Source organism: Ambystoma mexicanum, chromosome 6q, assembly GCF_040938575.1.
Source record: "Ambystoma mexicanum isolate Mex_15411 chromosome 6q, UKY_AmexF1_1, whole genome shotgun sequence".
Classification (NCBI taxonomy): Eukaryota; Metazoa; Chordata; class Amphibia; order Caudata; family Ambystomatidae; genus Ambystoma; species Ambystoma mexicanum.
This window is the reverse complement of record NC_090937.1, coordinates 1,321,136,561-1,321,164,117: the sequence shown is the minus strand read 5'-3', so window position 1 is coordinate 1,321,164,117 and position 27,557 is coordinate 1,321,136,561. Positions and strand designations below refer to the sequence as shown.

Below are 27,557 nucleotides of genomic sequence, written 5' to 3'. Positions count from 1 at the left end.
GTGGCCATTGCACTTAGTAGTCTTTGGGACTACTGATAATCTTTGTGAGATTTCATTCTGCATGGATTAAATAACATCTGGTATAAGGTAGCTAGGAATGTATTTAAATTCTCAAATACAAAAACTTACAACAGACTGTCGGCGTTGCTCCACCATCTGTTCATCATCAGAATCACTGTAGTACCTGGAATAAAGGTATGGTTTGTGCACATATGAATGACGCGCAACCTTTGTTTTTCCTTCAACTTGATCGTCAGTATGAGGTGTCGCTTTACTCTGCATATCCAAATTGTCTTCATCTAGAAAAAGTGTAAAGCAAAGTAAATATATAATGATACTGTGATGTAATGTGCTTTAACTTCACCAAACGCATTTTTAAACTATCAACTCTTGAATAACCTGAATCACTTTGCAATAAGACTAGTGTGTTAGGCATGGCAGGTGTTATGCTAAATTAATTTGTTCAAAATAAAGTATTGGCACAGTAAGGTCGCCTCTTGTTGCTTAAGAAGAATTAATAAAGAAGCAGACATGAATCAGGAGCAGGGTCTAAACTGGTGTGTCTTCAGGTTTTTACTTGTGGGATGTCCTAACCCACTAATCCAAGCCCTGCAACATCACTGTGCATTGCTGGCAGCAGAAATCTCAGAAATGGCCACCGGAAAGCATGCTGCTCACTAGAAATTACCAGAACAGAAACGGTGCAGTGAAAATCTGAGAAATAGGCCGCCATCCACTTTTGCCTATGTCAGTGGTAACACAGGAGACCACTGCCAAAACCCATCATTTGGCTGCCCACAGACAAAATCATTGCAAAAGAAACAAAGCTATTTTCAAAAATCTGTTTTTATTTGGTGTCAAATTTGCAAAAATCATGGCTCACAAGCCACCCAAAAAGATCCAACCTCCTTGTTGGGTGGTCAACATCATTCCACTTCAAGAATCTACATAAATATAAGGTCCACAGAAGTATGTGTTTTCTGAACAAAGTCCACTTTTGAGGATTGCTTGCTGGAAGAAAGCTGTCAAAAATGGGTGTAATACCGTTACTCACCTCTATCAGAAGCCGGCGATTTAAAACCATTTTGTGTAAAGTTGTATATTGACCTCAAACTATGCCAAAGAAAGACTTGCTATCAGAAGCCTAAGAGGTGGATACAATTCAAAACTATATTCTGAAAGGGCTTGAAATAAGAAACTGTTCGATGTATGTGTTCAAAATGTGTTATATTATAAGATAAAACAATTTTTACACCTTGGGTTTAAGAGTTAAAATTTCCCACACTGTGCTTCAAACAAATTCCACACCTTCCCCCTGAACAAAGGAAACTTCCCCCTGCCCTTGGCTAAGAGATTGACAGGCTGTTGTGAAAGTGAACTAGGAGGGGCACCCTGGCCTGTTGCTCTGAGTGTAGACAAAGGAGGCTTTGGGCCGAATAGGAATGCTAATTGGGTGTGACTGACAACAAACTGCTGGCAGGAAGAAGGACATGTGACCTCTGAGTCAGCCCAGCTCTGAAGGCGGACCAGACTGAGGATGTGGATTTAACTTTGGATTAAATATATGTTTTAGAAAAATGCCTATAACAAATTGCACTGAACTGACAAAAATGTGAAACTTTGAGATTGTTAAAATGAAAAATGTGCTCACATTTTAAGACTAAGCTGGAATCCGTGCAATGTTCTGAGACTAAACCCCGGAATTTATTCATATTGTACCTACTGTGCTTATGCTAGGAACGTGAAAAATTACAGAAATGTGCCCAGATGGGGTGTACATGCACGTCTAAAAATTGGTGCAGAACTAATATTGAGAAACCCACCAAAAGCGCGAAAAAGTTGTCATTTCTGAACCAAAGCTCTTAGGAAGATGAGAGTTGAACAGAAATGTACCTTAGGCAATCGGTCATGTAATTTATGTAGTATTAACAAGTTGTGTATATTGTAAATATGTTTTTTTATGAAAAATAAGATACACTGTACAGGGACAAAGGGGAGGGTTTTCCACCAAGCCATAAACATGACACATGATGACACAGGATGATACGCTGCTCCTTTCTCCAATCAGGGGACAGGGAATCCTCTGATGTATAACATCCTTAGAGGGTTGGGCATAGAGAATCAGCCTCCCCACCCACTTTGGAAATACATAAATAGGGACTGCTGAGGACAGGCAGGACACACACTTTTCCACTCATCAACCGATTTCTTGGCGTAGCATCCTGCAGGAAGATCCAGACATAGATCCAGAAACTAGACTCCAGAACCAAGCTCTAGAACCAAACTCTAGAACCTTGAAGCAGAGAGGCCTAACCCACAAGTTGAATGTTTTTCAGAGGCCTGCAGAATTTTTTGCAACCTGATTCTAACCCCTAAACCTCCAAGGGGCATCTCAAAATCCAACAGCCTTGCTGAGCTGTTTTGCTTCTAGCCAAGAACCTTGCTAGAACGCAAGACCCAGATCAGTCCAGCAGAGCTGTATCCAGAACCCGTCAGATCCAGTCCAAGAGGACGCGCAGACCAGAGTGCCTGAGACCTGTCCGGTGGTGAGAGAATCCCAGCCAAGTCCCAGACCAGATCTTTGACTGGGCCCATTCCACTCCATTCCAAAGCCATAGGATTGAGTATCCAGTCTAGAACTGTACATAACCAATCTCTTAGTTTAAAGTAACCCAATCCAACCAATTTAAACCTATCCAGAACTGCCTTATAGAATCTTTTGTCCATCCTGAATTCTTCTCATTATATTGTCTGTGATAATTGAAGCAATAATCATCTTTGCGCTGATATTTTTCTGAAGAGGGACAAGTGTTTTGACGGACAGAAATCAGAGTGGAGGCGTCGCTGTTCTGGTGGCTGCCCGTTGAGTGTCTTGCTTCTTCATAGCCCCTTAGTAGAAGTCCATATTGATTCCCAATCTTTAAAGCGCACTCTGTCATTTTGAAATCTTGACTTTATTTCTGAAAAATCTACCTTCAGAAAAACCTCTAACTTTTGACCCGCACGTCCTAGAACCGATATTTAACTGTCATTTTGAAGTCAAGATCCTAAGCTTTCCGGAAGAATTGCCGCGAATTGCAATTTGGTTAAATTTCACCACATGTCAAAATAGCTGTTTTCTTGTCTTCAACTGCTGAAATTCGTTTTCAATCCGACAATCCTTCATGAATCATTGGTTCAATCCAAAGTAACTCTCACTAATTCTGAATCCCATTTAATGAATTAAAATCATTGTTAGCATTTTTCCCTTTCATTGCCAACCACATTAAAAGTAATTGACCTGTTTTAAAATCATACCTGTTCTCTCTAAGCTTGATGGGGGAACTGGGATTGATCTGCATTATTGATTGTATTCCTGAAACCTGTGTGCCCTCATTTCCATCTCTTCATATTGCATAGTGGGGGGGGGGAGTGAGTAGTCACAGGGGAAAGAGTGATCATATTGTCTTTTGTGGAAATCATATCAAGTTTATTTCTGTGTTGCAATTTTCCTGTCTTGCATTTCCTTGAACCCATACAAAGTATTCTCTGCTACATTATTCACCTATTCCTACTCCTAAGTGATTAAAGAGATTGTTGATATTGTAGTATTACCCATTGATGATCACCGTTCATATTCATAAGTGTGCTATTCAAATGATATTCTATTCATAAAAGGGTGATATATAGATTGTTCAATTCTTCAAATAAACCTTTTAATTTGCAAAACAAACCTACTTCTTGGCTCAGTGAGGTCAGGGAGATTCAAATAGAGGGGCATTATATAAGGGTTCATCATCCAGATTTCAAGAACTTTTGACATAAAAATATATAAATAAGGGTTTCCATTGGGCATCCCAGACTAGGCATTGACTTAGTTGGAATGCTGGATTGAAATCACTTACATACTGAGGAGGCAATGGTTTTCAAGAAAGTGAGTTCTAAAGAAATGTCTCCTACTCAATTCCTCTTTAATTTGGGTACGGCTACAGGCCAGGCGTTAGGCTTCCTGGTTGTTTCAGTCTCCCCTCAAAACCATCAAAAGCCACAAAGTATTATATAATTACCCATGAAAAAAGTGTTACCACAACATCAAAGCATCTATTTATTGGTAGTTACAACAATATTAACTAAACGCAGCAGCCAAGAAACAAAATTGCATTAATGACCTGAGGCTGATAACAGCCGTGAGCCCGAGCCCAGGTACCCATGGCCTAGCCAGCCCTGAAGCCGAGTCACTAACGGTATTAGCACCCAGGGGTTTCTCTTCTGGGGTGCTAGTAGGTTATTTAAAGAAATGGGTGTGTGAATTTCACATGTGCCAATTTGCTGAAAAAAAACCAAGATGGCCAGCATAGTAAAGGGAGGAAGTCCCTTTACGATTCCAATGGTACACTGAATCTAAGTTGACAAGGAGGAAAGGGTTGTGCAGGGTGGTACAGTCAGGTACATCGGAAAGAGGGTGGGAAGCATGTGGACCAGTGGGGTAAGGGGTGGAGGCGAGGTGGAAGTGAAACAGGGTTTGAGGCAGGGGCAAAACATGGGAAGGCGAAGATGGATTGTGGGCCTGTGCTGGTGGATATAGCTGGTGTTTCAGGCCACCTGTTAGGCTTGATGTTTCATGATTGAAATACATTTTTGCTTTTCCTCCAATCTAAAATGGAAGACTGCCAATAGAACGCATGCCACAAAGAGGGACAGCATGCAGTTGAGCAGCCAAGGCTGTAGGGGAAATTAGCCGATCACTGGTCTATGGCTTGTAGGATCCTGCAATGCAGCGTCCAATATGCTGCTCGCTAGCATCTTGGCAGTCCAGGGTATGTTGAGCAGCCCTGGTAAATGAGGTGACATCAGGGAAGAAACAGGAAGAGAAGGTGCTGCAACCAAAAAAAAGTGTTTGCTCATAAGGGAGCCCGAATTGTCAATGGTTCATTAAAAAGACCTGTGTTCTATGTGAAAAATCAAACACCTGAAGGCTGATAGACCATCTTAACAATTTAGGATTTTCCCCCTTCATCTGCATTAACCATCAAGGGTTGGTGGTCTGTTTGAATTACACAAGTAGATCCATACAAGTATGGTCTAAACTTCTTCAAAGACAACACAATGGCAAAACATTCATGTTCTATGGTTGCCCACCTTGTTTCAGGGTCCTTCAGTTTCCTACTGATGTAGCAGATTGGGTGTTCCCCATCCTTCTCATCCGGCTGACTCTGAACTGCACCGATACCTGTATTGGAAGCATGGAGCTTGACAAAGGGCTTTCTTAAATACTTCAAATGCCTTATTGCACACCTCATTCAACCTGACCTTCTTGGGGAATTTGGGTGAGGAGATCACATTCAAAGGAGAAGCTATGGTCCCATAGTTCTCAATGAAGATCCTATAAGTAACCTGTGGGACCTAAAAAGGCTCTTGCTTGGGTTTGAGTAGTAGGGGTGGCCCAGTCCTGTACAGCTTGTACTTTGCTAGGCAATAGTTTCATTTCACCTCCTCCTACCTCATGTACAAGGTAGACCAGTTTACTCTGACCAATTTGACACTTGCTTGCATTTATTGTTGGATGGGTCTGCTCAAGAGCCTGCCAAACATATCCTAGGTGGCCAAGATGTTCTTTCCTAGTAGGGCTGAACACTGCAATGTCATCCAAGTATGCCATGCATAAGTCCTACATTCAATTCAGAACATGATTCACCATCCTTTGGAATGTAGCAGGTGCATTATTTAGTCCAAAAGTCATAACCTTAAACTGGTAGAGGCCTCCTGGGGTTGTAAATGCAGTTTTCGCCTTGGCATGGGCCGTCAGAGCTATTTGCCAATAGCCTGAGGTTAGGTCAAATGTACCGAGGAACCTGGCTGAACCAGGATTATCCACCAGTTCATCTGTCCTAGGTAAAGGATGGGCATCAGTCGTGGTGACTGCATTAAGAGCTCTATAGTCCACACAGAATCTCAACCCCTTGGATCCTGCCTTCGGCACTAGTACAACTGGACTAGCCCATGGACTGGTAGATGGCTCTATTACCCCAAGATCAAGCATCTTCTTGACCTCTTCCTTTATGTGGATTCTTATTTGGTCTGACATTCTGTAACCCCTGCTTTAGACAGGGAGACAGTCACCAGTGAGTATATCATGCTGACCCCAAGGGGTCAAGCCTGATGTTAGTGAAAACAGGGAGGCAAACTGATTCAACAGAACTTTGCACTCCTCCTGCTGTTGCAGAGTCAGATCAGAAGAGAGTTTAACTCCCATCTTTCCATCTAAAGGATGTCCCCTGAGGAGGTCTGGTAGAAGTTCACGCTCCTTCTCCTCTTGGGCAGAGGCTACAAGCAAAGCTCCCAGTTCTGGTCTAGAGACATAGGCCTTTAGGCAGTTGGTGTGAAAGACCTTGGGGGCCTCCTTAGGATTGCCTAGGTCCACCAAATAATTAACGTCTCCGGGTTTGCCCACAACCTTGAAGGGTCCAATCCATTTGTCCCGTTAGGCCCTCTACCTTGTAGGTACCATAACTAAAACTAGCTGGTCTAGAGTAAACTCAACCATGTTGGCCCTCTGTTCATGCCAAAGTTTAACCAGAGCCTGAACTCCTTTCAAGTTATCAGAAGCTTCTGTCATCATGTGTGTCAGTCTCCTTTGGAGACCTAACACATAGTCAGTGACTGGTTTGTGGGAAGGAGCACTCTCCAACCCCTCCTTGATTAGGGCCAATGGACCTCTAACTTGATGACCATAGAGGAGCTCAAAGGGGCTGAATCCAACCCCTTCTTGAGGGACGGCTCTATAAGCAAAGAGAAGGCATGGCAGTAGAAGGTCCCACTTTCTTCTAAGCGGTTCTTCTAAAGCACCCATGATGCTCTTCATAGTTCTAAATCCCTCCACCAACCCATTGGTCTGGGGATGGTAGGCTGCTGAGAACTTGTAGGTTACTCCACAGTTTTCCCACATGACTTGCATGTAGTGGGACATATAATTGGTCCACCTGTCTGAGATAACCTCCTTAGGAAAACCTACCCTGGCAAAAAATACCAAGGAATGCCTTAGCCACTGCCTGAGCAGTAACAGTCCTCATAGGTATGGCTTCAGGGTACCTGGTAGCATGGTCTACCACAACCAATATAAATCGGTTGCCTGAAGGCTATAAGGGTCCAACAATGTCAATCCCCCACCCTCTCAAAAGGTACTCCCACCACTGGGAGAGGCACCAAAAGGTGCCACATTCTTGACTCCACTCTTGCCAGATGTCTGACAAGTGTGACAGCTTCTACAGTAGTCATCTACATCAGACCCCATTTGGGCCAGTAGAAATACAGAGAAATCCTTTCCTTGGTCTTCTTAAAAACTTAAATGACCAGCCAAAGGAATCTCGTGGGCCAACTGTAAAAAATGAGGTCTCACTTCCTGAGGGACTAGAAGTCTTCTGTAGTCCCCTGGTGTAGACTCTATAGGCTCACTGTAAAGGAGGCCATCCTCCCAGTACAGCCTGTGCTTCGCTGGATCTTACCCATTCAGCTGAGAAGCTGCCTGTTGGCAAAGTCCTTCAAGAGTAGAACACGCCATTTGACCTCTGCTGAAGTCTGCCCTACAGGGGCCACCTTCTGCAAGCAAAGTCTGCAGCTCAGGAGGGTCTTTAGGATCCAGATCTCCAACAGGAGAATGTCTTCTTCCAGTTCCTTTTGACCAGTAACTGTTTCACCATCCTCTGGTTGGTCCTCCCACTCAGCCTCAGCTGGTGGAGGGTTCACAGGTGTGACCTTGGACTGTCTTCTCAGGGTTGTTCTTGTTTTGTGCACAGGGGTGATACTTTTCTTTCTTCCTTGGACCTTGGGTTTCCCCTTTGTCTCTTTCTTCCTGGAAGTGGAGTTGTGTTCTTCCTGTGGACTGCGTGTTATAGGTACCTCTGTAACAACCCATTGAGAGTCCTCTAAAGTGAGCTCTCTGACCTCCCTAGTCTGCTCCTGCATCCTTTTACTAGGAGGCCTGGGGGTGCTTGATACAACTCCAAGGGCTTTTAAGTCATTCCCCAACAGGACACTCCCAGGCACCTCATTTTGTACACTGACAGGTATTCTTACAGTCATATTGTTGCACTGGATGAGAGCTGGTAGTGTTGGAACCATCAGTAGAGTGCCTCCAGCAAGCTTAGTGGGCCTTTGGGTGCCTTAGCAACATTCTCAGGTTTGAAAAAGGTTTAATCCACCACTGTAATGCTGGCCTCAGTGTCTCTAATGGCAGGGGTTTCCTGTCCATTATCAAGTACACTGTCTTTGTAATATTCTTTTGTGCTATCTGGAATAGAGTTATACACATCTACATTCTGCTGTTCCCCCAGACCTAGGGACACTAAAGAAACACTGGCTGAGACTCCAATGGGGTCTTCAGCCAATAGATGAAGGTTTCCACTTGCCATATCAACTTCTCCCCCAGGGATGAAGGCTAAGGAGGCAGTGTGGACCCCTGAAGGGTTCACCCTTGCATCTGGGATCCCCTTTCACATGATCAATTGACCCACAAGCATAACATTTTCCAAATGTTTTGACAAATGGGGGCTTCTGCGGACCTCCCTCTGGTGTGGCACCAAAGGTTTCACTAGACTGACCTGGTTTCCCAAATGGCTTACCCTTCTTACGTTTGTGGCCCTCTTTTGGATGGGAGGTTTTGGAATTCTCTTTGTCATCTTTGTTGTGCTGCTTCCCCTCATCCTTTTTGTGAGTAGCCCTGTTGGCAACCCACAAGTCAGCAGCCTTTGCTAGCTTCTTGGGATCAATCTCTTTTGAGTCAGCCAAGTGCTGTCTCAGCTCAGGAGAGCAGGCATCAAAAATAGATTCCAACAAAAATAGATTTCCAATTCCTTCAAAGGAGTTTACTCTAACACTTACTCCAACCACCTAGGTTTTTCAAACATTCCCACACCCAGGTAGCCCAAGGGGTACCATCAGTCCTTTTGAGGGTTCTAAACCTCTTAAGATACTTGGAAGGAGTTTTCCCAAACCTAGCTATCAAAGCTAGTTTCAAATTCTCATACTCCAATCTTTCAAGTTCCCCCACCTCCATTACAGCATCAGTTGCAACCTGGGGGAGACTAGACAAAAGCCAAGGAATCAACTGATTCCCTGTGAGACCTTGAATACCTTGATTGTATTCAAAAGCACCCAATCAATCCAAAATATCAAGTTTCATAGCATACATACTCACTGCTTCTTTGGGCCCGCAAGGCCTCTTTGGACTCTGGGACAGAAATGTTTAAGAGACAATTTCTTAATTTCAAGTGCATGTTGCATTTCCAATTCCCTGAGTTTAATGTCCTGGTGTTTGGCTTCAGCTTGAGCCTGTATTATTTTACATTCCAATTCAAGTCTCATTTTCTCAAGAGACACATATTCTGGACCCTGTGGGGTACCAGTGGCTAAAGGTTGAGGCAAAAAGGCCTGCTGAGGCATAGAGGGGCTCCCTTCCTGGGACTCCTCTCCCTCCTGTGACTCTTCTAAGACATTCGAGTTAGACTCTAAATTATCATCCTCATTATCAATTGCCACATGTCCTGGGTTAGTAGGCCTGACAAGCCTACTACCAGAGTTTGAGGATTCAACAATCTTGCAATCGATTCATGTTTCTTTCCTTTTACAGGTAGATTCCTGACTTACACATTTCTTTCAGTTGCTCTACTGTTAAAATGACCAGGGCTTCCTAACTGAAGTTATCCATATTAGGCATGTTACAATTGCTATTCTAGTGAAGCTTAGCCTTGTGAAGGTTTTTAGTTGAACAAAAGCAAAGCAAATACTTAGTGTACCAACTCTACAATAGATCCTCACTGCCTACCACCAGTGTTGGGCAAGAATTAGAGTAGTACCCTCTGGGTGCACTACAACAACCTTGAACTCCTTGGAATAGGAACCCAACCTTTGGTACAAGTACGTACTACACCGCTTGGTAGCGTGATTGAGCAGCCAGGCTTATCTCAAGGGGGGGTCAATGTGAGCAGTAGGGGAGTTACACAGAGATTCACAGTGACACGTATCCAAATAAACTCTTACACACAAGGTTTCTTAATTAAATAATTATTCATTTAACAGTCAGTTTGAATAAGCCTACTTCAGAAGGGGCAATAATAGTAGCACACAAATAAACTCCACAATACACACTCTCAGTTTCTCTAAATCAGCAAATGCCCATTTGGGATGGCACACAGACACTTCCTACACCCTCAGGCGACTTAAATAGCTAGGACACTGTGGACATTAATATATCACTGTTGCATTTAGAGCAATACTTAGGAGCATCTCAAAGAATAGGGGAGATCACACAAATATTCTGAAGCAGGTAAGTACATTTGAACCCCCGAATGCAGAGCAGGTCAACCCTTTTCTGGAGGGAAGGTAAAACCACACAATCAGAAGAGAGAAGAGTCATTCAGGGAGCCAGGCCAGGCCAAAGTCAATTTGGCAAAAGTCTAGGTGAGCTGAAGCACTTCTTACAGGTAAGTAAAAGTCTTGCACAATGTTTTAGAAGTCTTCGTAGAAAAAGTAGAATCAATGTAGGGGCACAAGCTGAGAGGCTTGTGAGAAGTAAAAGATGCAAGCAACTCTACAGAGGCAACCAAGCCCAGTCTCAACTGAGAACAAGTATGGCTACAAGACAAGAGGTAAATTATCGTAGACTGTACAGTACCTTTGGTTAGAAGAAATGGTTCCAGATGGCTTCTGTTCCTGTGTGGCTCTGCAGATACTGGTGTTCCTGTGCCTCACTCGTGGGGACAAGAGGGAGGACTTCTGGGGACTCCTGCAACACAACGGGATGGTCAGCAACAGAAAAGGACAAACTTCTATTCATTGGCACTTTGTGGTTTCAGCTCCTCGCGTCTCAGCAAATAGTACCACCGCGGACTCTCAGATGGCACTTTGGTCTTTCCTCCGCCAACTTGGTCAGACTTAAAAGTGATGCACTCCAATCTGGTGTTCCTCTCACTAGCACCCCGGTTCCTGCAGCAGCAAAGAAGTACAGCTAGCTCTGAGAGGATGTCAAAACTAGTTCATTTTGGAGTGGATTGGTCCCACCAACTCTGGTCCCACCAACTCAAGGGGAGAAGTCGTCCTGGCAGGGTTTCTCTAGTTGATGAGAATTCGGAGCTTCAGCAGAGCAGCAGGGCTTCACCGGGCAAACCAACGGTTCCCGAGTTGCAGCAGGCTTCTCTTCCTAGTTCTTCTTCGGATTCCTTCGTCCAGTGGTCGACTCTGCCATCCAAGCCAAAAAGCCTCGCCTTTTATGCAGGTTTCTCCCATTCAATCCAGCCAAGCTGTCAATCGCACAGCAGGGTGGCTGTCCTTGCCGGACAGCCAGCCGGCCAATCACCTTTGGGTGCATTCCTGTATTTCGGGCACCTCCCTCACTTCCTGCCCCTGCCAGACATACTGGAGCCAGAGGCGGGCTTCACTCATGAATCCCGCCAAAGACAAAATGAACCAAGGGACCAAACCTGGTTTGGCGCGCAGATTAAATCTAAATAAAAGGACCTTTCCAGCAAGAAATGGCGAAAAAAGAAGACCACGGCCATTTTGACAAAAATGGCACCCTTGGGTGCTTTACTGCAGCTGCGAACGCAGCCCACGGTAAAAATAAACCACTGCCACCAGCCATTAATTGTAGAAGGGGTAACATAAAATTGTTACATGAGAAACTAGACAAAAGGGATACGAAGTAACCATCCCCAGCACCCTATTGTAAAATAGTGTGTGCTGGGTCTAGAAAGTTACAATGTAAGTAAAGTCAGTTTCACTTCACTGCTCTTGGAAACAGTAGTTTATCCAAGAGAAGGTATTTGAACCTTGGGGGAATCTGAAAGACCCCTATGTCACTGCACTGAAGGTGCGGTGTGTCACAATGTAAAGATGGTGCCTATGGAGTTTGTTAAACTCCACAACCAAAAGGAAAATCAGAGTCCAAATAACATTAAAATACATGAGAGAGGGGAAAAAGTGTCTCGCTCTCTCCAGGTTAAAAATGAAGAGTCCTAAAATCCAGGAAAGTGGCTGGGGGTCTCTAAGGTAGAGAGGAATTAGCACATTTCTGAGAATTCTCCCTAAAAGTGACCTATCATACTTCCAGGTTAGTTCTAGAGGTCATGGAGGTGTCTTCCAGAAACTGTATCTCTGTCACTATCTTTTCCTCCAACTACTCTCTTCTCTCCAACTCTACCCACCTTCTCTCCCTGCAAAGTCTCTCTCTCAATCTATCTCTCCCTACACAATCTACCTTCACCCTCCCATCTTACTCCTTCCTAATCTCCCTCCAAGCTACACTTCCCTTTCTTCCCACCCCACACCATTACTACTCTACCCTCTCCGCGCTTCTACTCTGCCCTCTATGCACTACTACTACCCAACCCCACCGTCTACTAAGTCAAACCTTCTTTCACTCCCTAAGTCACTTCCTCTCACTCACTACTCTTTCACTCACACACCTTAGACGCACACTCACAACACAGCTACACGTTCACCCACCAATACCTCAGCTTATCTGAAATCCACCTCCACATTCCTCTCCACGGTCCGTCCTTATGGTCCGTCACCTCCTTTTCTGGAACTCACCCGTACAACCCACAACCATCTATCGTCCCCATCTTTCTCTCACTGGCCTTCACCCACTGATTCCCTGGGCAAATCTTGCAGACTCTACATCACGCCCAGAAGGTGCTACAGATGGGAGAACACATAAAAATGGGGCTAAGCCCTGCCCCCTTTTGCCGAACATGGTCAATAGTGGCCCGCTTTAAGCAATACCCCAGTTTGTGTCAGAGATCATGCCACTGTTAGATTATTAGTCCTGCTCAAATTCAGGGAGCTGCTACATGGCTGAATTCCAGGTAAGCGATATGTTAAAGTCAGTGACATGGAACTGCGCCGTGATCCCTCTACCTGCATCAGGGTCGTCTGGTGGTGTATAGTTTTCCTTGATGCCACGTAGGGTTGCCGCCATGCTGCATAGCGGTTCTCTTTCTCCACAGTGCCAGTAATGTTCTCTGGATAGGAGACGCCTGGCTAGAAGCTCTGGCGGGCTGCTATGATGTGAAAGATCCGCCGGGAATGCTGGTATTTGTATTTCATGAAATAAGAAGAAAGATTGGCAAGCATTTTCATACAGAGATAAGGGGTGATCTGTGCTGCATGACTTTGGACAAGATTGCGCAAACATCACCCTTTGTCTTGGGAGTTATGCCACCCATTCCCAGAGGGTCTTTGGGTGCATGGACTGACAAGAACCTCAATCATGGGTATCATCAATCCTGGGTATCGTGCTCCTTGCCTTCGCGGGGTTGGTCATGAGGACGACAAAATTGAAGATTCAAACAAGCATTTACATGATGCAAACTGAGTGTGTGGGGAAAAACAGGAACTGGGTCAAACGGCGCTGCACCTCAATATAAACTGGCCCGTCATGTCCATGCAGGGCTCGTAGAGCCGTCAGACAGAGCCAACGAAGAGCTGCTGTGCGCCTCCTGGCAGCAGAAAGTTTCCAAAGCACAGCTGCACAGTGAATATAATAGATGAGGAATCTGTGGGAGGAAGGAATCCATTAGAAAGGAAACGTAGTACAGGCAGAACTGCTAGAATAAAGCAAACATGAAATATCACTAAGTGTTTAATTTGTGACCAGAGGTGTATTTTACCCATTCCTGTGGCATACTAGTGGATCCTGAAATTGAACAGCCAATGCTTATTATTATCTTCCTTGTCCTGTAAGCTACCAAAGAAAACAAGTTAACACTGGCCGGTGAATGCATTAATCAGGACACCATTAAGTGCATCAAGTTAGACAAAATAAAAAATCCATATGTAACTGCAAGGTTAGTTACCTGCAAAACGTAATACCCATTTCTGTTTTAATAAAGCTAACAATCAGATATGTATCAATGGGAATTAATACAGCTTAACTGCGCAAGTGGACAGAGCCTACACTGATTTATTAAGGTTATTCAGACACAAACAGACGCCCCTAGGGGTTGATTTAAATGCGAGAAACGGAACATTTTATTCGGTAAACAAATAATCTCCTTGTTTTTCGTATAATTACCATCAGATGTGATCTCTCCTTCTTCAGTGCTGTCTGAAACAGGGGCTTGCCCCTCACTCTCTTCTTCAAAAGATGAAAGATCACTTGTATGTACAGAGCTTACTGTGATATCAGAGAGTGAATCCATATCTGAATCCTCTGACGAGTATTCTGTAAGAAAAAAAAGAAGTACTATCAGAGCAAAATATGGATTACCTTGGAGACACTTTGAATTGAATTAGGAAGGGGTGCTGTAGCCTAGAACCGTTTTGCTTTCACTAAAGCTTAGAAGCGTCCTTGTTGCAACAGGAAAAACACACAAAATGAAAAAAGTAAATGCACTATGTAAACAATGCTTAGATCACAGATCGAAAAAGACATGGCAAAACTGTGCTCGAGTATGTAACATATAAGCAGGTGCAAACCCCTTTAAAACAAATAAGAATAAAGGTAGACAAACATTTGTATTGTAATATATTTTACATCACGCAAACAGTTGAGAAGTTCAATGGCATACACACATACAGTAAAAAAAAAAAACACATTTATTGCAAAATCTGACACAATTTACTTTATTGATTGGTGTTTAGTTCATAATCGATTAAGCATTCACTGAGTAATGTCAAAATTAGAAAATAACACAGAAAGGGAAAGACAATTGCATAAATCATGAAATGGTAGGAAAAATGCTACACGTTATCCAATGGTAAAATATGCTAAAAAGGGTCATAAAATGTGTTTCGAATATACGAGGGATTGTTTAATAATTTTTCCAAGTATTTACATTAAAACAAAAGAACAGCCCTCTCTAAATTGACGCCAGACTTTACAAGTTTCAAAATAGAGAAGTGCACCATCCAAGTGCAGAATAAAGTAAAACCCCTGGGCATCCAATAGGAGGCCTCCATGAATGCAGACGCCTAGTCAATCAGATTGGTCGAAGCTGCAATTACTTATCTTCGCCTGCTCAAGAACATCCAACCTTTTCTGACTGAAAAGAACTGCAATTATTGCTCGAGCGACCATTATGTCAAGACTGGATTATTGTAGCGCCCTGCTAATTGACGCTTCTAAGTCCTGTCTAAAAAAAATGTAAAACTATACAGAACGATGCTGTGCGAATCGCCAAAAGAATCCCGAGAAGGGAACTTATCTCAGACCATAGGAGAGCCCTCCACTGGCTCCCGGTGCAAGTAGTATTAACTTTAAAGTGGGTACCCTAGTGCACAGCTGCCTCTTTGGAAAAGGTCCCCTATACGTAAAATCTCTAGTTTCTTGTTACTCAGCTACAAGGCTTCTTGGCTCCTCCAACACACCTATGGTGATCTGCCGTGGCTACAAATGATCTAAGGGGTTGGGTAGATCGTTTCCAGTGTGCGCCGCCAAATTTTGAAACACTCCGGCACTTGTGCTCAGGCAGGAAGAGAATACAAGGGCTTTTGCAAAGCACTAAAAACCACCCTCTTCCAGTAATCACTTGTTAAGCTGCCTAAGCAGGTCCTCTTAAGATGGAATTGTCCCGTCTTATTTGTTTGTGTTATTGTGTCAGTGTTCCACCCTGATGCCTGCAGGCTTTCGGTGCACAGGCAGGAAGAGAATACAAGGGCTTTTGCAAAGCACTAAAAACCACCCTCTTCCAGTAATCACTTGTTAAGCTGCCTAAGCAGGTCCTCTTAAGATGGAATTGTCCCGTCTTATTTGTTTGTGTTATTGTGTCAGTGTTCCACCCTGATGCCTGCAGGCTTTCGGTGCATTATAAATAAATAAAAAATAATAAAAAGTTCAATGACACAGCAAATTAAGCAAGACAACAAAATTTCAACTTCTCTTGAGAGAGCAATAAAACAATTTAATTTGAAAATAATAACACTGTTCTGCATTTTTCAATATATTGTACCCATCGTAAACAGTTGAACCTTATGTAAAGAAATCCAAGCACTATAACATTAGGCAATAAAATGTAAGGGTGCAGAAGAAGGAGACTGACACGAAGGTTTGGCATGTTTTCGAGCTGGAACACTCATCTCTACACAGGGATAAGGGGTGGCCAACTTCATTAGCAAACCCTTTCTAATGTTCCAGTGAAAGCTCTAATTAAAGCAACTGCATGGCTTTAATCAGTGGCATAGTTTGTAACTGGTTTATAATTTCAATTGTCTGTAACACTTTTAAGTTAATGTAAAAGTCGGTGTACATTGGCACTTTTTTTTTCTCTATCTTTTATCAGTTTTGAGCTGTAGGCCGGAACAAACTTTTACAAGGAAGCACAGCAGGGCTTCCTGCAGTAATTACGTGGATTGACGTTTGTAGCAGTTCATAATCTAATTTTAAAGATGTAAAGAAGTGTTGCAAGAAAATGTTATTAGACCTTCTAATAGAAAGGCTCTGCAAGAAATATCATTACTGCCACTGCTTTCCTGTGAGAAAAGCAGTGAAACTGACTCCGCTTTGAAAAGCAGAGCTTAGGGAAAAATTGTACATGCATTTTAGAAATGTAAGTGCCACTTAGCAAGCGCTGTTACTACAATATTTCCCCCTCCTCCTCCTACTCGAAGGTCCCCAACCAGGTTAGCTAAGTTTTTGATTTAGTGCAAATCCAGGAGTTTCAATCTTTGCGGACACCGTTGTGCGGTGAAGTCTCCTTTCAGGAAGGTGAGCGTTTCTCCCCAGTCTATAGCAAATTTCTGTAGGTTATTGTTCATTGCATATGTGGCCCATTCCAAGGCTACCAGTTCCCAAATGTTCCTGAGCCATTCCTGCTCCGTTGGGATCGTGGGGCCCTTCCACTTCTGTGCTATGAGAGTCATCGCCGCCAGTGGTAGTATCACCCTGGCCCTTTCCCTGGCCCAATATTCCCCTTCCTCCTCCCCTTCCTTCAGGCACAAGAAGACAAGTTTGGGGTCCCTCCCTGCCCTCTCCCCAAATGTGTGTGCCTGTGCTTGAAGGACTGCCTCCCAGAACGGGCGGATCCGGGGGCATTCCCACCATATGTGTGCTGCGGAACCCCCTCCCCCACACCTCCTCCAGCACTCCTGCATTGCGTCTGGGTACATACTATGAAGGTGGACCAGGGTGTAATGCCATCCATAACAGTATTTGTACCACGCCTCCTGAAGCTGTGCGGCCCTAGCTACTTTTGGCATTTTCCTCCAGAGGTTTTCCCATTCCTCTGCTGTTACTTGAAATCCTGTTAAATAGCTGAACTAAATAAAACGTAAAAGGCATGGATGCTTGCTTCCCAGGGCGAATTATCTTAATGTTAGCATATCAAAGAGTGCTTATGCATCAGGAAAATGTATGCCTGCATTCAATGTGCGCAGTGTATTCATGTGCAGTATGATCAACTCTGTGAATTAGAAGGAGACACCTATTGGCAGCATCTCGTGGAGATTTTGGAGTGAAAACAGTCAATGAAAGGGCTGTTTTGGGGAAGGGGCAATATTTTCAAATATCGGTTTCCAGTAAAGAATAATAGCCCCAGTGAAATTCAGTGCACAATTACAAGTATTTATAATCTTGATTATTATAGTAAAACGAAGCATAAAAAAAACAAGAGATCACCTACATGCAAATAGACAAGATCGAAGGAAGGGTCTTACCTTCTTTTAGAAGCTGGGTGTTCCTCTGTCTATTAATAGGTTTATCATAAATTGTCTGTTTTCCTGAATCCGCCGCTCTCTCTTTATTTGGCTTTTCCTCTTTCGCTTTTAACCGATCATCACTTTTCTTTGAATAGTCATTCTTCTTGTCAGCCTTAATTTCCCGTTTGTCGTCCTTCTTTTCAGTTTTATTTTCCCGATTGTCTTCTTTCTTATCCCCTTTGTCAGACATATCTTTTTTATCAGTTTTCTTAGCCTTCTGCTCCTCAGTTTTATCCGATATGTTTGCTATTTGAACTTCACTTGTATCCGGTTCTCTAGCTTTCTGTTCTTCACCTTTGTCAGAGCCTTTAGTCAATTTAGTTCTTAGATCCACACTTTTTTCAGTTTCCTTTTTATCATCAATTTTCTCAATTAGTTTTTCTTTCTTTTCATCTATTCTATCAGTTAATTTAGATTTCTTATTTTCATTATCTACCACACACTCTCCAATTGAGCTTACATTTCCAGACCCCTTCAATAGATTTATTACTTCCTCACTCTGGCATGTGGCATCATGCAATTCGTCCTGTTTCAAACCAGTTTCAGTCACTTCAGCTTGAATCTCACATTTGTCCTGTGCATCCCTTTTTTCTTGAACCTCTTCCAAGTTGTGTTCTTTCTCCACGTTAGAATCTGTACCCTGCTGAGTGGCAACTTTCTTGAAGGTTCGGTCGCTGCCCTTTAAAGAAGGGTTGTCAGTGAAAGATCGCGCTGCTGCACATGCCTCTTGATTCAGAGAGCTTATCGTTTCCAAGATAGACATAGCATCACTCGCTACATTCCCACCAGTACTAACAGCGGACAAACCTTTATGAAAAACAGAACAGATTGTTTCAAAAAAGGATGTTAAATTCTTGTTTTCAATCAATTTTTAAACATTTATATAGTCCTTTTATATCAATTCTGAAGCAGGACACCAGCAAACAAAGAACATGTTACAAAATAATGATACCTGCATGTTGTAAGTGGTATCTTGAGAGCAATATTATAAAGTTCACAATCAAATCCAAGAGACTTGCACATCGTTGGTTTCATTACATATAGACACCACCTCATGAACCACACCTCTCATTATTTACCTTAACTCTCTAACCTGTTTCCCATCAAAATGCATTTTATCCAGTATCATGATGCAGCTTTTGCATTCTCTATGACAGGTAGTGCATTATCTAATATAATTTGTTTAAAGATCCTACAACTCTATTTCTCAAGTGTTGTGTAATCACAGTGATAATTATTGAAGTAGTAATATATTCTGAGCACAAAGCAATATTCTTTCACCTCAAAGAAAATACAAACACAACCATGAGAGTAAGAGTATACGAGCAGCCAAGAACCTTTCTGATTCAAAAGGTGAGATCCATGCACACAGATTGTGTATTAGCAGTTTATTGGTACAGAAACATTGGTGGTTATAGGATACCTATTTACTACAAGCCCCACAATCAACAGACTTCTCCTAGAATTCTTGGTGCATGCCAGAGCTCTCCCTCCATCCAGGGTTCCACTATCTCCAACAACTCCAAATACTACATATCCCATAATACACTGCCAGATACAACCACGCCCCCCCTCCCCCATTCACACACAACAACTCTGACATACATGTATATATACACACACAACCCTTAATTTAGCAAATCCCACCAAGGAAATAACAAAACCATAAATAAAAAGCACCTCTGAGAAATTACGTTCTGGGTGTTGTACCAACCTCCAACAGCGCTCTTTCCCACCCTTCCTTTATTCCAAGCTCTTCAATCCTCTGTGACCACTGCATCCACATACACCCTCACAACCGTCTGTGGCTAAAATATGCTACACCCCTTAGTGACATGTTCCTCCTTTTTTGATACTCTCTCCCTCACCTGAAACTTTTGTTTCTTAGCATGCTTTATCATGTCGCACCTCTCCTTTATGTTCTCTCCCATTTTCTTCACCTCCTCCCTAAACTTCTGTTCATCCCATTCCACAAAACAAGCTCTTCCCAACATACTGGTGTGTGAAGTGTCCTTTTTCTTAGTACTTCAAACATCACAACCCTGTGGTGGCATGTGGCACAAGGCGATAGGAGCAAAACCTCTTCAGCACCGATTCTGCTCAATCCCTTCCCTCTAGAACCGCCATGTGAATTGCCTGCATAATAGTGCAAATGAAACGCTCTACAGTACCATTCCTCTCTGTATGGTAGAAGGAGGTCTTGTGGTTTCACAAAGGATTCCATCAAACGCAACGTCAGCTGGATTTGACTGTCAGTGATTATTTTAGATGGAAATCCCTCCCTCTGGAATATTTTGTCTAAAAATCACTATCGCCCTAGAATCTGCTTCAAATACCACCCTTGATTCTACCCACTTGGAAAACCGATCAAAGAACACCAGAATGTATTTCTTCCTCCCGGTCTCACCCGCAAGGGGTCCCAAGACGTCATGTCCCACACACTGTCATGGCATTTTGGCAAATTGGGCGGGCTCAGCAGTTGAATGTAATTTCGCACAGATGTATCCAACTCCCCACACAACATACAGGCCTTGGCCACCACCTTCCAAATCCTCATCAATATTGGTCCGCCAATGATCACCCCTCAATCTCCCTTTACACCAGTGCCCCTCATGGGCCAACTCCAAAATTCTCTCCCTTAAATCATAAGGAGAAACGACCTTTCATCCCTTACACAACAAATAGTCCTCTAGGCTAAGCTCTTTCCCGGACTCTGTAGTACTGCTTTATTACCTCATCCTCAGGTCGTTCTCACCAAACAGATCCAACCTTCTCCATGAACAACCATCCTCCTCAGCTGCCTCGTTCCACTCCTCCCTAACAGAAACTCCACTGCCACAGACTTGGAATACTGGTTTGTTCTCCTCCTCCCATTCTTCTGTGACTGCTACACGTTGGCCCTCCATTTCGGTTATAGACAAAATGAATATGCCAAAATGTTTTCCAACTAGGAATTTACACAACTACGAAATCATGTCCTTGCAGCAACGCCACCCACTTCAGGATTCGTCTTTAATCACACTCCAAACCCTTGCTAGTGAAAACCCCCTACAAGTGGCTTGTGGTCAGTTTGCACCATGAACCTCCTTCCCCAGACAAAAATATAGAATCTATTAATGGCAATGGATCCTCTTTCTCAATTAACGAATACCGAGAATCTGCATCCCTCAATGCACGTGATGTAAAGGCCACCACTCGGTCAACACCATGTTGCCTTTGGAACAGCACTGCATCAGGGCCTGTGACACTGGCATCTGTCATGATCCATGTCGGGTTATGCACAAAAGCTCACCAGTACTGGTGCCCTCACATTGGCATTCCTTTTCATACTCTTTAGACAAAAACGATTGCACTCCTTTCTTGCTTAACTTCTTAATTTCCTTGCACCTGCCTGCAAATTGATCAAAAAACTAAGCCTAGTACTCCACAAGCCCCCAAAAGAGGATAACACCTTGCCTGTCCTTCGACCTCACCAAGCTCACAATGGCACATACCAGCTCTCCTTTTGGTTCAAGTCCTCATGCACTAAATTTTTGTCCTAGATAGGAGCTCCCCCAATGCTTAATCTTCACTTCTCTTTTTTTCAACGTCAAACCAGTCTCCCTTATGATTATAAGCATGTTACCCAGCCTCTATATTATGTTATTTTTCATCAGTTCCAGTCACTAGTATATCATCTTGAAAACAGAAAACTCCCTTCAGCAATGCATTCCACCGTCACAAGCCCAAATGGCATACGCAGCCACCTATATGTGCCGTCCGGCGTGCTAGTGCTAAAGGTGGTGTGGTCTCTAGAATCCAGATGTAGGTTTACCTGATGCTAGGTCGAAGTTAGATCCAATGCGCTAAACACCTTGGCCCCACCTACCAAAATAATCATCTCTCTGATGTTAGGGAAGAGGGAACTTGTCCACTATCATACTACGGTTAAGACCTCTTAAATCCACACACAGCCTAATGTCTCACCATGACAAATGAGAGACATCCAATCAGACACCTCCACCGGCTCGAATACTCCAAGCCACTCCAACTTCTCCAACTTTATTCACTTCCACTCTGAGGGAAATATGAATATTCCTCAACGTGTTTAGCACCAGCCTTAATACAAATGAGATATTGGTACCCTTTCAGATATCTTTGTCGCCAGTGATACAAAGGAGATATCCACACCCAGGCTGTTCTATTAGCCGTTTGCTGGTACATTCAAAGTTGTGGGTATAGAGCTCTGTTGGACACCTTACTCCAAGCCCCTTGACTGACCGACTCCGCCTAGAACTCTCCACTCTCACTCCATCCATGGTTCCACTATCTCCAACAACTCCAAATACTACATATCCCATAACACACTGCCAGATATAACACTTTCCCATTTCTAGATGCAACTCCAGCCATAGACTTTAGCAATTTGGCAACTCAAAAACTAAGAGACCAAGGGGTATCCCTAAACTGGCAGGTAGAGCAGACTTTGGTTGATTTTATTTTTCAAATAATATTAGTATGCACCAGAGCGAATCCACCAGGTAGTGCTCTCTCGCTGGTCTTGCAGTTGGAGCAGCATTTTCCTCTGGGATCTTTGGCTGGAGAGTTGAGCTCCCGCTCCCTTTTCAGCCGCAGTGTATTTAAGCAGCAGGCTCGCGCTCCAGAGTGAGTGCACCAGTAAGTGCGGTCTCGCTGTCTAGCAGAAAGTGGATGGGGGGGGACAAATCTTTCCACGTTAAGGGACTAGGGGTACGCCCTTTATAATATTTCTTATTGTGGCTGTAGCGAGTGCGGAGCTGGTATTAAAAATGCTAGTACGCACAAGGAAAAACCCAGAGAGAAGTCAGTCATGGAGAGAAGCAGCAAAACCATATTAGTAAAATTATGTAAAGTACAGCAAAAAGGGGACAATAGTAAGGAGAATATTCTGGGAAAAATTACTTCATATTTCCATAGGTGATCCGTGGGGGTTAACAGAGACTCCCCCAATGCTGGGTAGTAATGAAAAAACTACATCCTCACCAAAAACTATAAGTGAGGTGGGGGTGCCACAAATACATTCCCTGGATAATAATCACTTGCGTCTGAATTTATGTTATTCTCTGCAATGGGAATGCCTGTGAGGGCGGGAGACGACCTATAAGAACTTAATGAGTCAAGCTGAACCACCAAGGAAAGATTTGGCTAATACAATGGAATCCAGATTGTCCAGATCTGTTAGACCGGAGGCTAAAGACCAGACTAGGGAAGATCTGGAAGAACCAGATGAGTCTATGGACTCTTCTTCACATTTGAGTTTTTCTGCCTTAGAAGCCACAGTAAAGGCCTTATTTATACTATGTTCTAACATAGTAAGAAACTTAAAAGAACAAACATATGCGGTTAGTCGCATTGTGAACATTATATTGTTTAATAGTGATGTTGACATGAATGGGGAGCCTACAAGTATAAATCACACCCAGATACCCGTAACTCAGCCATGCAAGACTGCCTATGTTGAGGATCTAATCATTCTGGAGATGAAGGAAAATGAAGGTGAAGGTAGATCCAAGAAGACAGACCAGAGGGTAGGTGAGATATCAATGGTGATTGTGCGCATGAAGGAAGTGGCAGAATTAGCATCGCGTATAACAAAGCGAAATAAGAAGCGTCTTCACAACATAAGGAAACAGCAAAAGGCAGAATACAGAAAGCTCTTCGAGTTGGGAAAAAACTACGCCCTTGAGAAAGGGTAATATCAATCCCTATTCAAGTGATTTGGAGGAGAAGGCTTACATAAATCCCAGCAGGGAACATACATTTAGAAACTAGAGAAAAGAAAATAAGATCAGGGCAACAACGTGGACCAAACCAGGGCTGTATAGATAACTGGCTCAAAAAAATAAAAGAACCAAGGCATGAGGTTTGTAAGAAGGATGATGTTTCTTATGTGGAAAATTAGGGGTCGGATGACATATTCAACAGCCGGGACAATAGTTTATTGATGGCTCAAGACTGAAATGAAAGGAAAGGTCAACGGCCCGCTCTGGATATGGAAGTGGCACGAGGCCAAGTATGATTAAATAAACGTAATGTCCAGAAACTCAAGCTGTTGAAAATAAATGCAATGACCGAGAACCCATACATAAATAGACAGCGGGTACTGCACATTTTCCATCAGATTTCCCATCGGACCATGATAATGTCAGATGATGTGCTGCGTGTAGAATTATCAGAATTTGACAAAGAACCACATTGGGCAATAGTGCATTTCACTGCCCAGATTTATACTGATTTAATGAGATATGCTGAGGAGATTCTGAAGAAGGGCTTTGAGATGATCCCTTTACAAACTACTGAGGCTGACCTAGAAGCGGATCCTTCTTGGTCCCTCAAGGGATTGAATAATTAGAAAATCATAAAAACAAAATATTCCTGTCAGATTGGTCAGCTTAAGACTACTGTTCTGTTACGCTCACCTGGTATCCACGGGGACGCCACCCAGGATTGGAGATGGCTTCCGGCGATATTGGCAAAGAAGAACTGAGCCATAGTCCTAATGCTGTAATGAACAATAAGAGAAACCTATTGTGGAATTCACAAGGTTCACACTCTTTCTTTGTATGAGAAGGAGGTTAGAGATTTGCTATTGAAATCTGATATTTTCTGCCTACAAGAGACATAGCTTACGCACTCTTGCTGTTTAGATGGTCCCGTTACAACTCAGAGGTTGGCTAGCAAAAAAGCCTTGGCAAGACCATCTGGTGGACTTCTGACTGGGGTTAGATCAGGCCTATCAGTCTTTGAATTCCTGCCATTGCGATGTAATAAGAATGCCTTGGCAACAGTAATAGTGAATCCGAGCCCTGAAAGTTATTTTGAAGTACTTTTAATCAATATATTTGATCAGTCGGGTGAAAACAATACTAAAACGCTACCGTTGTTCATTGACGAGGTATTGAATACCTGGTTGCATGATGATGTGAAGCGAAATGTTATAATCGCCAGGGATTTTAATATGAAATGTATTGATATAGTTACTCTGATCTTCCTGTAGATACGTTTAGAAATAGTACTAACTGGACAGTGTTTCTGGATGTTTGGAACTTATAAATGTATAAATCCAGTGGTGATAAATACTGAGAAAAAACAGGGTCAAATCTTTACGTGGTATAGGGGTTCTCAGAAAAAAGAGTTGACTATATATTTGAAGCAGTGTCTAGGTCAAACATTCTGGCATTACGTTAACAAATCTATGACTAAGAGAAATGGAATGATGATGAACAAGATTCCAGAAGCCAAGTGGGTTTGATACATCGTAACAAATATCGATTATCCACCAGAGTGGGGAGAGGAATATAGAAAAACTGAAAAAGGGTTAGCCGTAGGGACATGGATTGGGCACAGAAAAGAATGCAAGCTGAAGGGGCTCCCCCTTTATCAGGCCCAAACACATTAGCCTTGGGTAGACCTTCAGGTGGTGTCACAATAAGGACAGGCCCAAATATATCTGGCCCAATGAGGAATGGCCCAAATACATTTGTAAGAGGCCTAATAAGGAATAGTCCCAAATCACTGTTGTGTTTTACCTATCCTGACTATGTGGCTATTCCCTGTATGTATGTGTGCCTGAGTCTGGAATGTTTGGTATGGAGTGTTCTGGATGGAATGTTTGGATGTGAGTGCCTGTGTTCCTGGATTGCCAGTTGGAAACTTAAGCTTGGCACAGGGGGACCGGTGGATGCTTCTATCCTATGAACTTGTCCTGTATTATACCTGATGTACTTACCTGTGTTCCTGTGGACTTACTAAAGATACCTAAACTGAACAAGGCTCATGAGTGGTTATTTATAACCCCAAACCCACAACTTAACATTGGCGACGAGGATGGTTGGAAACTGAAGGGAGCAGCAACAGAAAAGGAACAAGGAACCAAGCAGTACTCACAAGGACTGTTACCAGGACACAAGAGGGGCAAGGAAGTTGCCCATCAGCAAGGAGCAGTAACCACAGAGGCATCCACCGCCCGGCCCCCAAGGTAAGCGTGCTGTGCCTGCATGGATGAGTGAACGGCTCGGCTCAGTGACATTGCAGGGAAGCGCTGCACTACTGACAGCGTATAAGAAATTGGTCTTTGGAGTGAGTAGCAGCTAATAGAGACAGTGCACAAGGGGCCGGGTAAACAATTGAGTGACTTTTGTGGTCGGCAGTGAAAGTCAGAGAAAGTGTTAAGCAGTGGAGCGGCTTCAGTATTTACAGTCAATTAGTGATTTCAAAGATTGTACCTCTTGTGAAGGGGTCCTTCCCTGGCACCAGGAGACTGTACTTTGTCAGCAAGCTGATCTCACATGCTGGTTAAATGCATACCGTTGAAATGCATGCTATTGGACTTAAATGATGTTCAGGAGTCTTACCGTTGTGCGGGCGTCACCTCAGGAAAGCGCAGTGGGGGCGGCATGTTGGTTACAGCACGGATCACAGCTGTTATGGACTGGATGGGGGTTGCTCCTGGGAGCTGTGTCCAGTTCGGAGCTCCGTTTGTAAGTGGTGACGTCACTGCGTGGCTGAGGATAATGGTGACCATTGCGAACGCGCGCCCAATTGTGTTCCCTGCATTCCAGCCGTGCCGTTGGCTGGAATGCATGAGAAATGCCTGCACCATTTGTTTCCCAGTTTACATTAGGAGGCTGTTTTGAGGAAAGGCCCTTAGGACGTGGATGAACGTGATGACGTGCATTAAGGAAGTTAGGAGTGTTCCGGCCCATCGGAACTAAAGACTTTCATCCATCTGAAATACATTCAGAAAGAAGAACAGCGGGAGGTTAGCAGTGATCTTTGGAGCTTTTGTCATGCTTGGAGACCTGCCAGCAGTGATTAATGGAACTGTTTACTCGTCACGGAGGCCTGATATCGTGGAACAGTTAGCGTTTGTGTTCGTAAGCAACGCTATTCAGGAGTCATTTTATTTAAGATGCACATGTAAAATGTACCAGTTTGATGCTGCAACATTGCAGAATGTGGCGTTCAATGACAGTATGTTTTTGTGAGGAAATGTTTCAGTTCCTTCTGTTTCTTCCTTGGATGGCATGGTTATGCATGGGGGGAGATGCCATTATATAAAAAAAAAAAAAAAAAAAAAAAAAAAAAATGTAATGATTCTGTATTGTTATGCTGGGTATTGGTGGGTCAAAAACAAGAGATTTCAACATTACAGATCCGGCAATGTGTTGACCTCAAATGTATTTTGTTATTGTGTTTGGGGATGTAGTTCCCGGTGTTGAGGTGCCTAAAGAGGTGGTGCGTTTGCCAGTATTGGTGGCGTTGTGTGGCGCTAAAGGGTGCGTCTATGGGAATTTCTGATGACTTGGCTATGTACTGAAATTTCAAAACCCAATGTGAGTTGTGTTTATGCTTTGCACTGTATTAACCAATTATTCTTCCACAGGAAAACAACCATAAGGACTTTGAAAGCTTTATTATTGGACTCAAGTGTGGTGCTTAACCCTTGTTTATCATATTAAATGCTCAATTTTCCTGACTGGTGTGTTTGAGGGAATGTGTCTGGGCAGTGATGTAAGGACAGTTGTGAGAATGTGTTGCTCAATGGTGAGCATGTAGTAGCTCAGGCATGGTGCCTGAGGCGGTTGTGAGTGTGAGTATTGGTTGCTCAATGGTGAGCATGGAATGCTCAAATGTGAGCATTTATTAGCTCAGGCATGTGCCTGGAGTGGTGGAGTGGAGGTTATTGGTTGCTCTATGGTGAGCATGGGATGCTCAATGGCGAGCATTTATTAGCTCAGGCATGGTGCCTGGAGTGGTGGAGTGGAGGTTATTGGTTGCTCTATGGTGAGCATGGGATGCTCAATGGCGAGCAGTTATTAGCTCAGGCATAGTGCCTGGAGTGGTGGAGTGGAGGTTATTGGTTGCTCTAT

The 27,557-nt window shown here is 43.4% G+C and overlaps 1 protein-coding gene across 2 annotated transcripts in view; it reads right to left on the bottom strand.

The window, feature by feature from the left end:
- Nucleotides 1–27,557, bottom strand: part of BOD1L1 (biorientation of chromosomes in cell division 1 like 1) — a 926,227-nt gene that overhangs the window by 803,921 nt on the left and 94,749 nt on the right. For both annotated transcript variants that reach the window (XM_069631944.1, XM_069631943.1), the window contains exons 4-6: nt 17,626–18,474; nt 14,048–14,197; nt 130–299 (exon numbers count right to left, since the gene is read on the bottom strand). In XM_069631944.1, the coding sequence (XP_069488045.1) occupies nt 130–299; nt 14,048–14,197; nt 17,626–18,474 (1,169 nt within the window). The remainder of the gene's footprint in view (nt 1–129; nt 300–14,047; nt 14,198–17,625; nt 18,475–27,557) is intronic.